At 39.8% G+C, this 12368-nt stretch overlaps 1 protein-coding gene across 4 annotated transcripts in view; it reads left to right on the top strand.

Annotated features, from left to right (window-relative positions):
- The window catches only part of Scaf11 (SR-related CTD associated factor 11), a 64525-nt gene extending 54810 nt beyond the window's left edge, over nt 1–9715 (top strand). For 3 of the 4 annotated variants that reach the window (XM_008841313.3, XM_029567453.1, XM_029567452.1), the window contains 6 exons: nt 206–309; nt 599–3307; nt 4074–4414; nt 5725–5943; nt 6304–6423; nt 6668–9715. In XM_008841313.3, coding sequence (XP_008839535.1) covers nt 206–309; nt 599–3307; nt 4074–4414; nt 5725–5943; nt 6304–6423; nt 6668–6814 — 3640 coding nt within the window. In that variant the 3' untranslated portion in view covers nt 6815–9715. The remainder of the gene's footprint in view (nt 1–205; nt 310–598; nt 3308–4073; nt 4415–5724; nt 5944–6303; nt 6424–6667) is intronic. The other variant, XM_008841314.3, reaches the window with a different exon arrangement.
- The last annotated feature ends 2653 nt before the right edge of the window (nt 9716–12368 follow it).

The following is a 12368-nucleotide window of genomic DNA, read 5'->3' on the forward strand; positions in this document are numbered from 1 at the left end:
ATTTTTAACTTTTAAAAAGGTTTTATTTTTAACTTTACAAGCAATTTGTAGCTATATTTGAGTAATGGGTAACCTTGAGTTTATTTTAGTTATTTGGCACTGCATTTTAATATTACTAACCTCATTTGGAAAGTTTAGTAGTTTTGAATTCTTGTCATAATGTTTTAGATCATGTAACTAAAGATATCTTTGTTTTAATTTTCAGAATTGGTTTTATACCTTGGAATGTTGAAACAGAAGTTCTTCCTCTCATCACGTCTGTGTTGCCGAGGACTATTTTTCCAAGTACCATGTCATTAGAAAATTTTGGTAAAGTTTCTGGGTTTTTAATTAAAAACATTTTTTTAGACAGGGTCTCCCTGTAGTTCCAGCTGGCCTACAACTTGCTATGTAGACTAGGCTGGCCTAGATCTGGCAGATCTCCCCTACCTCTGCCTCCTGAGTCCTAGGATTACAGGTGTGCACCACTGCTATGCTCAGCCAGTTAGCTTAATTTTCTAACTAAAAGCATTGCTTCACAATTTGAGCACTTGACGAACTGACTACAAGTCTTTCTGTGCAGGGCACATCTTAAAGGCTGCCTTTTCACCGTTTTCAGGTATGCCTCATAAGGAGTGTGCGTTAGCACGTACCCACGGAGGAGAAGAGAAAAAGCAGACCTCTGGTACATCAAATACCAGAGGATCAAGGCGGAAACCTGCAACAACTACTCCTACAAGGAGATCCACACGCACCACAAGAGCTGAGACACTCAGTCAGTCTCAGAAGGCCCCAGTGTCAAATAATTCCGGGTCTGATGCCCCGGGTAACAGTGCTCCTTCTGTAAGTGTTTCCCCTCCATCCGAATTAGAAAAGCAAACAAGACAGGCACCAAAACGGAAGTCTATAAGGAGAGGAGGAAAAGCACCCTTATTGAAAAAGAGACTTCGGAGACCTGTGCCCACACCTGAAAAGACATCGTCTAGTGAGTCAACAGTAGAGGAAGAAGCAGCAGATTCTGATGCACCCCCTGTGTTAGAGAAGGAGCAGCAATCCGACGTAGAAAGCACAGACATTTGCTCTGTGCAGACAGATGTGGAAAACCATTTGGTTAATTCTTTAAACAGTTGCAGTGAACAAACTAGAGAAAATGAGGAAAATAGCAAAAATCATGATACAGAGGAACAAGTGGAATTTTCCTGTTCTGAGTCTTGTACTCAGGAACCCCCTGTGATAGTTGGGGAGGAGGAAAATCAAACTCTCGAGGATACAGGTGCAGAAGCTAAAATTGTATGTATAGAAAGTGAGGTTTCTCAAGAGACTTTTGTAAAAGGAAGCGATCCACTAGACAGTTCAGACCACGCACCTGCGTCTTCAGAGTCAGAGGTGAAGACACTTGCATGTGCAGATTGTCCTCCAGGTGACCTTATTACAAGGTCAGCCTCTGATGTGGAAGGACACCAACCAGTGTGCCTCAGTCAACTAGGTGAGGTATCCGAAGATGCAGAGTCAGTGGTTAATGAAGAAAAAACAATGCAAAGTCTTCAGGTAGAAAGTACTGATAATAAAGAATCTGCAGCAAAAATAGAAGTACTTATAGCGAGCCCCAAGTTACACTCTTCTGAGGGTGAAATTGTACACACAGTGGACAGAAGTTGTATTGAGAGTGCAGAGATTCAGTCACCTAAGCACATTGAAACTGAAAATGCAGAAGTAACACCAACATGTGACGCTTCAGAAAATGAAAGTCTCAGTAATCAAGAATGTGAGCATAATTTATTAAAAAATAATCTTGACAACACCCAGTTAGGTACATCTCTTGAAGAAAAGACAGGATCTCTGATTGATCATCCCATACCTATAGAGTTGCCTTCCACACAGAGTGAACAGAGTGAGAAGCATGTTAGTGAAGATAATAATGAAACAATTCCTATGGAGTGTGATTCATTTTGTAGTGACCAGAATGAGTCTGAAGTTGAATCATCTGTAAATGCTGATGCTAAACAGTTGAATGAAAATGATGTGGCACATAGTAATGAAAATAAGTCGTCTTCTGATCCTACAGATGAGAAGGTTGAAACTGTATCTCAGTCAACTGAAAGTCCAGTGGGTATGACAGATAAAGGCAAAAAGCCTCGTACTCGAAGATCTAGATTTCATTCTCCATCTACAACTTGGTCCCCCAACAAAGACGCTACAGAGGAAAAGAAGCGGTCTCAGTCTCCATCTCCCAAGAGAGGAACTGGAGTAGAAAGCAAGACATCTCGGTCTCCTTCACCTAAGAAAGAATCTGCTAGAGGACGGAGAAAGTCTCGTTCTCTGTCACCAAGAAAGGATGTGTTACGAGAACGTAGGCACTCCCAGTCTCGGTCTCCAAAGAGAGAGAGTTCGAGGGAAGCCAAAAGATCTGAGTCACAGTCTCCACGGAGAGATCCTTCGAGAGAGAACCGGAGATCTCAATCAAGAGTGAAAGATTCTTCCTCAAGAGAAAAATCTAGGTCCCGGAGCCGAGAGAGAGAAAATGATAGAGATGGGCCGAGGAGAGATCGAGACAGAGAACGAAGAGCCAGAAGGTGGTCACGGTCTAGATCTCGTTCTCGATCCCCATCAAGATCGAGAACAAAAAGTAAGACTTCATCATTCAGTAGAAATGAAAGAGATCATCACTCTCCTCGGTGGAAGGAGAGATGGACAAATGACGGTTGGCGGTGTCCACGAGGGAACGATCGGTACCGAAGGACTGACTCAGAGAAACAGGACGAAAATATGAGAAAGGGAAAAAGTGACAGTGCGGACACTAATGCTCCAAACTCTTCTGACAAGCATAGAAATGACTGTCCCAGTTGGGTAACAGAAAAAATAAATTCTGGGCCAGATCCAAGGACCAGAAATCCAGAAAAGTTAAAAGATTCCCACTGGGAAGAAAACAGAAATGAAAATTCAGGGAATTCTTGGAGTAAGAACTTTGGCTCGGGTTGGATGTCTAACCGTGGTAGAGGCACCCGTGGCAGAGGCACTTACGGAGGTAGTTTTGCTTTTGCTGATCAGAGTGAAAATAGGTGGCAAAACCGGAAACCCCTCTCAGGGAATTCTAATAGTCCAGGGAATGACTCTCTGAAATTTATGGAACAGCAACCCTATAAGCGGAAAAGTGAGCAAGAGTTCACCTTTGATACGCCAGCAGATCGGTCAGGGTGGACATCTGCGTCCAGCTGGGCTGTGAGAAAGACTCTGCCAGCAGATGTGCAAAACTACTATTCCCGGCGCGGGAGGAATGCTTCAGGTCCGCAGTCTGCATGGATGAGACAGGAGGAAACACCTGAACAGGGTAACACATTTTCTGCCTGTTTATTAGTTTAACTAGAGGAAAGAACTTAGGAATATAATTGCTTGCTGAAGTGAAATGATCCTGAATTTAGAGTTGTCAAACCAAATTCGTTATTACAAGTCAGACTGTGTAAATACATATGTAAATTAATACTGTTTCTTTATCCCTTCTCTAAATTTCACCAAAGACTTAAATATTTTATGTGCTGTTGGCTGTAGTAGTTTGGAATGTTGTTATGCAGAATTTAACTACTGTTTATTTTAGATGTGCATATTGATCATTGTTCTCAAACATTGTCTTCTAATAAGTTTTTTTCTTTAGCTTAAACTAGTTTCTTTTTTAATATTATTTTTACTCATATGAGTGTATTGCCTGCATGTATGTAAGTGCACCCATGTCTTGCTATGCCTGAGGGATCAGAAGAGGGCATTGGCTTCTCCTGGGACTGAAGGTATGGATGGTTGTTAGCTGCCACGTAGGTTCTGGGACTTGAACTTGGGTCCTCTGCAAGAGCAGCTGGTATCTTAATCACTGAGCCATCTCTCCAGCCCTTTAAGCTAGTTTCTTGAATTACTTATTATTTGTTAATTTTGAAATTTTTGTTTTTTTAAATGTAAGACTGGGTCTTTTGGGGGCTGGAGAGATGGCTCAGTGGTTAAGAGCACTGAGCCAAAACTTTTGATTGTGCTATGACCAGTGGTTCTTTGCTTCTGTGTTTAAAGAGAGGCATAATATTTTTTTTCACAAGCTTTTTTTCTTTTGATAGATTCTAACTTAAAAGACCAAACAAACCAAGTTGATGGTTCTCAGCTACCTGTAAATATGATGCAACCACAGATGAATATAATTCAGCAACAAATGACTGCACAACCTCAGCCTATGAATATCTACCCATATCCAGTGGGTGTTCATGCCCCTTTGATGAACATGCAACGCAGTCCATTTCCGATGCATCCTCAGCTCCCTTTGCATCTCCACCCAGGAATGCCTCTCATGCAGGTAGCTCCTCCTACCGTAACTCAGGGACTGCCGCCACCACCACCCCCTCCCCCACCGTCCCAACAGGTCAGCTACATTGCTTCACAACCAGATGGAAAACAGTTGCAGGTACGTTTTGTGGCAGCTTGAGTTAATCAAATATAATTTACTTATTAGGGGCAAGAGTTTAAGAAAAGACCTCCTGACATCAAGAAACAACGGCTTATTTGATTATATTTATGGCAAATTCCTCATAATCCCCTTTTCATTATTGTCTTACCACCATTCCCATTCCCAAACAGGAAAATTGGTTGAAAATATATTACTACGTATAAGTTACATACATGCCATTATTCATATATAGTAGTTTTTTTTTGTTGTTGAAAAATTAATGAATTCAGGTTAGAATTAGGTCGAGTGCACTTTAAAATTTTTCTCTATTTTATTGGACTTAACAGGAGCAATGTGGTTGGGAACTAGTCTAAATTACTATAATGAGGCTTGTATTGTCTTGGTTGGATAGACCCTAGATAAAGACATTCATTATCCGTTACCATCTATTTCATTTTTGTTTTGAGTTTACCATGCGAAGAGAAATGAATCCTTGTGTTTGAAAACTTGCTAAAATTTCTTTGGCGGGGGGGATCTTTTTTTTTGAGACAGGGTTTCCCTTTAGCCCCAGCTGGCTTGGGTCTCACTAGTAGACCAGGTTGGCCTTGAATTCACAGAGGTCCGTCTCCCAAGTGCGGGGACTAAAGGTGTACACCACCGTGCCCGGCAGGAAACTTAATAATTTTTAAACGTTGTGTTGCTTGTAGTTTTGCCTACACTTTTTAGAAACTCTAGAATCCTGTCAATGTCATTAGGAAATGGGATTTTAGAATTTGGATTCCTTCCTTTTTTCTGCTATTAACTCACTCAGTACAAGCCATCTGTCAAGGCCTTATTTCCTCCAGTCTTAGAAGTGAATGACTTAATTTTGTTGCATTTCTAAGGCCTTACAAAAGAGAATTCTTTTTCTTCTCAATTGTGCTAAGAGAATATTGCCATCCGCCTGTAATTTATTAGTATTTATTTTTGTCGTGTATGGTTGAAGAGTGTGTGAGTACAGATACACATGTGCCATAACACACATGTAGAAGGCATGGGCAACTTTTAGGAGCTGATTCTTTCTACCATGTACTTTCCAGCGATCAAACTCAGATCGACAGGCTTGTGTGGCAAGCACTTGCACTCACTGAGCCATCTCACTAGCTAATTTAAAAGTCGTTTGACATTTAAGAATATATTTGTCTTCAACTCACTCGTTTTGTATAAATGTCTCAAAATGTGTACTTAAGTATAAGTTTGAATCACTGTTTTTTAATGTTATTTCCAATATGTAACAAGAAGATTTGAGTACAATCAATCCATTAACTGATGGTAACTCTTTAAAACAGGGTGTTCCTACTGCTTCTCATGTAAGTAGTAACATGAGCACACCAGTGTTGCCTGCCCCGACAGCAGCCCCAGGAAACGCAGGAGCAGTTCAGGGACCAAGTTCTGGTAATACTTCGTCATCAAGTCTCATCCAGGCCTCTAATGCTGCTGTAAAATTGGCAGAAAGCAAAGTAAGTGTTAGAGTGGAAGCCAGCGCAGATAGCTCGAGGACAGACAAGGCAAGTCCAAGGTTGGGCGCAACCTGCGTAACTGTATGTGTGTATGGTAAAGATGAAACACTGTCAGCTTTCAATGGTATGAGAGGTGGAGGGAATTTATTATTTGGGAGCCTTAAATTTCAGTATGAAGTTTTCTGTCGCTGTGCTGTTGATGCCTAATGAGTTTATTGATAATATTGCATAATTATTTTTTAAAATGTGTGATGTATATATCAGTAAGCAAATATTTTGGGTTTTGTCATACTTAATTTGAATAAGTTTCTTATGTCAAGATGCAGTGTTTTCAGTTTCATAGTTTTTAAAGAAAGTTTTGAAAGTATATGACTGGTAAATAATAATTACACATTTTCTTTTCATCAGAAATTACAAATTCAAGAAAAAGCAGCACAGGAGGTAAAATTGGCTATTAAGCCGTTTTACCAAAATAAAGATATCACCAAGGAGGAGTATAAAGAGATTGTACGGAAAGCAGTAGATAAAGTAAGTGACAGCTCTCATGGAGTTCTGTGCGTGTTATTTTTAAGCCTGTGTTCTAACAAAGAAATGCTTAAGTGCAGTAAAAGCTAGCTCCTGCTTACTCTTGTCTACTCTTTTACCTTTTGAATAAGGTCATGTGCAATGAGCCCATGAAAATCAGTCTCGCTGTCTTTGGGATTATGTTTGCACAGAGCTATCCACTTGGTGTTAAGCATGAAAAAACCTCCCCCCCCTTTCTTCCCCTTAGGTCTGTCATAGTAGGAGTGGAGAAGTAAATTCTACTAAAGTGGCAAATCTGGTTAAAGCCTATGTAGACAAATACAAATACTCACGGAAGGGGAGCCAGAAGAAAACTCTGGAAGAGCCTGTGTCTACGGAGAAAAATACAGGCTGAAATGGGGAGTGCTGTAAAGGACTTGGTCAAGATACCTGCAAAGTGCAATTTCAACTTGTACCGTTAACTGAAAATCATACAGAACTGTGATTGAAACTTGGTTTTGATAAAATTATTTTTTTTACTGTAGGATATAATGTTTTGTTCTAAATATAGCTGTGCACTGCAACTTCTATATCTAACCCCCGCCCTCAATAAAGCAAATTCAAGGGAAAATCAAGGGTGTAATGGAATGTGCATTTATATTAGGAATATGTTACAGTGTGAATACTGAAAGATACATAGCTTTTTAAGTAGGACAATGGAATACGTAAATTAGAAACTAAAAGCACTGGTTTTGGAACACACACATATCTATGTATAATGCATTTATTCTGTAAGGCTAAAAAATAAAGTATGATCTTTGATTTTTTCCCCTCTAATTATAGAAAGTTAAATAATTATTACCATTAAAATATTTCTGGTATTAATAGAACAAATCTATTGCAGGGTCTCTAATGTGTATTTTTAAATCACATGTCTGAAATAAGTTGCCTAGGTAGAAAGAAAATTATCACAAGTGCGAGGTGGTGCTCAGTCTTGAAGACACCGTCACCTGTTGTGTCAGCACACGGAGGCCATGCTGCTTGTTTTTGTTTTGTGCCTTTCCCTACCCCAGCAGTGTGATTGTTAAGACGACAGCTTTTATACTTTGAAGTCCTGGTTGAAATCAGAAGACCAATTTAGGGTGAAAAAATCTGGCTTTTAAGAGATGATCTTCTTTCATAATGCCATCTGCCATCAGTGATGGTGAGTCATTTGTGCCAACTGGGGAATTGCTGTTAGGTGGTGACCTTCCTTTCATTGGGACTGAGGCAGAATGCTAAGGCCTGCCTCACTGTCTTCAGTCCCCAGGGGATTCTTTTCACACTGGTCTCCAGATGCTTTATAGTGAACAAAGTGTTGGTTTGGTGGCCATTAGCCATGTTGCAGAATTTTATATATTAAAACTTGTGTTTGACAAACAGAAGAAAGTTAAGTAATCACGTCTGTATCAGGACTAGATGTATTTTCTTTTGCTTTGTTTTTAAGTGCTGAGTATATTACTGTTTACGAAAGGTAAGTTTGAAGTGTGTGTGGTACTGTTGTTTTAGTAGGTATCTGGAAGGACAAAGTAGCCCTTTCTGTGATAAGGTTTTCAGTATTGATTTTCAGTAGCCATGACATAGCTGAAAGGTGTTGAGATGATATGAGAGTGGATCCAAGGTAAATACTTGCCTTGGTCAGGCTGACCTGCTCACTGCGAGACCAGCACTCATGTAAGGTTGTGCTTTTCTGAAGTCAAGAACTGTCTTGTCAATGTTTGCTGCATAATACGTTCCTGGTGCCAGCTTTGATTGGCAAAATCCTTTTAAATGTTAGCCCCATGGTGATTGCACATGGTCGTTGATGAGCTTCATCAGTTAATGATTGCTGTCCTAAAATATTTCCAAACAGTTTTTGATCCCCATTTTACACTTCTGGGCATTTTTTGCACACAGTTTTACTGACATACTTTGAATTAAAGTTTATGTTTAGATCATGATGTCAAAAGAAGTTTGGGTGTTTCTTCTGATAAAATGCTAAGATGGTGTTTGCCGTACCTCCCGCACACCTCCTCTCCCACACACCTCCCTGGTTCAGTTCTGAATCCATGACGTGGTATAAACTTGCCTGTTTGAGTAAAGCCTGGTTCATCCTTCGGAGTTTTTGTGATGACTTGCTGTTTCTGCGCTAACTACTCCTGCAGCAACATACTTTCCTGATTTTTTTTTCACAGATGCTTGGAAAGTCGATGACATTTAAAAGTTGTTTCTCCCATTTTGCTTTTTGCAAACAAGCTTTAAAGCTTAGAAATAACTAGGTGATAGGGCAAAGAGCCCCATGTCTTTGGCAGAGCCCACCATTCCTGAAAGTTGCAAATGTGTCCCCATACCTGGTAGGGCACTGGCTCAAACTGCTTTCAAATAGTGGCTGTTACTGGATTAAAGTTTTAAAGAATGAATTAGAAAATGCATGCTTTGTGTTAAAAAATACATTGCTTTTACATTCTTGTTTTTTTTTTTTTTCCTCAGAAATTCACATTAGTTTTGCATGTATATAAAATTAACCCCAAACAGTTTATGGAGGTGCAGCTTTCTCGTCACTCAGTGTTGACTTGACCTTTGGAGCCTTGTTACCTCCGACTTGCTGTTCACAGTGACCCATGTTTTAGGCTGGAGAGATGCCTAACAGTAGTTACTCATCATGTCAACATTCCAGAAGTTTTGTAATTTGTTGTTATGGTAATTATCACACTTTCTCCACTATCTTCTTTAAGTGGCTGCAGTGTACTGCAGGCTGTCCATCCAAAAAATACGGCTCCAGGCGCACAGTGGCTGCACAGGTTGAGGCATCGTGTTGTGAGGTTGGAGTGCTGTCTGCTGAAAACAGTACCTTAAACAGGAATGTGGTGTGTGATATTTTCTAATAAATTCCTTTGGTAAACAAAGTAGTGTCTTTAAAATTTTATTGTTTTCTGGGAAGTGCTGACTTTTATATCGTTATAGCCCTTTCCAGACGTGCTGAATTGTTTCTTGGATTTGTACCAAAGTAATTAGCATCATGATTACATTAATGTCCAGGCTGTAAAACAGGCTCAGAGCTAGCTATAAGCATATATTTTAATATTTTTTCTAATAATATAGTCATTGTAGGAAATTAGAAATAAAAATGTTAGTAATTTCTAAAGAGGGAAGGAACTGAGAAAGGAGGAGAATCGTTTGTGATCCCCATAAGGTAACAGCTTCCAATGCTGACTACGCTGCGCATAGCTGTGTTGTAACCTATTTTCAATTACTGTGTTGAATATTCCATTTTAATAAAAATTAATTCAACAGTGTGGTTTGATGACTGTATAGTATTCTATTACACCGACATACTCAATCCTTTACTATTGGATAGTAAGTTGTTTTTACAAATACAAACAAGTAAATTAGTGAAGTACAAAGTTTAACATAAAAGTGTTTATAGCCAGGTGTGGTGATGCACAGCTTTGATCCCAGGACTTGGGAGGTGGAGGAAAGAGGATCAGGAGTTCAGGATGTGGAGGAAAGAGTAACAGAGTTCAGGCCAGCTTGGGTTACATGACTCTGAAAAACAGAAACATAAAAACAACCCAAGATGTTTATATGGCAATATCTTTATGCCTATTTTGGATTGTTATTTGTGAATAATCCCTTGAAGAGCAGTATCAGTTATTTCACACACATAGAAAAATTATAAACTTGTATAATCTTAGAAAATTGTTTGCCTCGACCTCAGGTAGATCTGCCTGTCCCTGCCTCCCGAGTACTGGAATTAAAGGTATGTACCATCACTCCTGTGTCAGAGTTGTTAAGGCTATGGGGGAAGTAGACTTCCTCGTGCTTCCATTAGTGTTTGATTCTACTCTGGATTGTTCTGTCTCTGGACCCTGTTTACAGATTGCAGGTACATTTTAATGTCTGTATATTCGAATGTACCGAACAGCTTATGTCACTGCTCTTACTGCAGCATTATGTGTAGGTAGTGTTTGTTAAAAGCAGTGCTTTAATGAACACATTTTGTGACTTGCCACTATAACTTTTTGCATACTAGGTTGCATTGAATTTCAGGATATTCACATAAATTTGTATAAATATTGATAATTTGTTCTCGGAAGGAGTTTGTTTAAACCTACCCTATGTTTGCAGTTTATTTAAAAAATTTTAAATACAGGGTTTTTTATTTTCTGAGAATTTCATACGTGAATTGTATTTGCGTTCATTTCTACTGCACTGTCCCTTCCACCTCCTCCCATGTTCTCCACCTCGCCTCATAATTTGTTGTTCCATAAACATTCACACACTTGTAAATATACATACATATATAAATATATATATATATATATAAATACAAATGCATTGAGTCCATTTAGTAGTGCTCATGTGTACGTGTGTTTAGAGCTCCCTGGAGAACACTGGTTCTCCTTTAGCGTCCCTTGATTGCCTGGAGCTCTTCATCCTGAGGTGGCACCTCACAAAATTTCCCCATTCACCTTGACATGTCACCTGTTTTTGTCATCATGCAGACCTTAGAGCACCATACTGGGAGTTTCATGGGTGCCGCTTCCCCATCATGTCTAGAAAGCAGTAACTAGCAGCAGGTGTCGTGTCCCGCTGATGCTTACAATCTTTCCATCCTTTGATGCTTCCTGAGCCTTAGGTACAGTCTGTCTTCAGTTCTACTTTTGATGTTGGTACTGAGCCTAATTCTTACTCATAAGATCTTAATTTTAGACATTCTAATGCACTTGGGAGGTAGAAGCAGACAAATCTCAGTGAATTCCAGGCCAGCCTAGTCTATACAGTGAGACCATATCTAAACAAAAACTACACAAAGTATATAGTCTTAATGAACATTCAGTTATTCATCAAAATGGACCCCACCTACTGTGTCAGGAATGCTTTGGTTCCTCACGCGGTGTGAAACGTGCTGTGAAACGTGGTTGTACCTCTTCTATAATGCAGTGATAGCTTACTCACTGAGCTTTCAGTATGCCAGTCTGAAACATTTTGTGAACCTCTTGATTTATACAGCAAATGATGTATCCAGATGAACTGCTCATCTAATTTCACAACTACTTACTGATGGGACCAAGATTCAGATCTAGGATTGGTAGACATCAAAGTCCATGCTTTACTGAGGGTATTACATAGATAGAGTTCATATTTGTAAATATCAGTATAGTGACAGGAAGAATAGCTCTAACAGTGAATGAAATAGAAGAGAATACATTTTGCAGTGAGGAAGATGTGTTTATCATGCCTAGTTGTGTCCTTTTTCCATTATTAAAAATCTTTCGTTGGGGCTGGATATTTGCCCTGGGACTTCGCACGTGCTAGGCAAGTGCTTTACCAGTGAGCCACATCCCGGCCCTAATACTTTGCATTTTTACCTTTTAATAATACTTCCCATAATTACTGTCTCAGAGGTATTAAACCTTCAATCTTGAAGTCATCTCTTATTTTTAAAGCTCTATCACTAACTTCCCTAAAAAGTTTACATGGAAATCCAGTCAGAATTAACACGCTACTATCTCCTTGAAATCAGCAAGATTGTGTATGGATTCCAAGTAGACCACAGGACTATGCTGTCCTGTGCCCTAGGAATTCTCTGCCACTGACCAAGTAATGGGCAAAAGGACTATTCAAATTTCCTTCCCTGTGGCTTGAAGTGACCTCCACTGGCACCTGTCTCCCTCATCCCCAGAGTCACTCTCCCCTTAGGTTTGGCCTTGTACAGGGTGGTCTTGTCTCCATCAGCGTCACCATTTCTCCATGACCTTGCAGCTGTGTTATTTACAGAAGCAAGCTTATTAGATAAGGACCCAATTTCTTGGTCACAGACATTGCACAAGCAGAGCCCTCAAATCATTCCTTTGAGGTGGTGTCCTCACGCGGGCCTTTGACGTTTGGTAGGTGTTTAACGAACTCTGCTCCCACCTGTTTTGGATTGCAGTTTTTCCTCATGTAGC

The sequence above is a fragment of the Nannospalax galili genome, unplaced genomic scaffold (genome assembly GCF_000622305.1).
Source record: "Nannospalax galili isolate Female #2095 unplaced genomic scaffold, S.galili_v1.0 scaffold841, whole genome shotgun sequence".
NCBI classification, from domain to species: Eukaryota; Metazoa; Chordata; class Mammalia; order Rodentia; family Spalacidae; genus Nannospalax; species Nannospalax galili.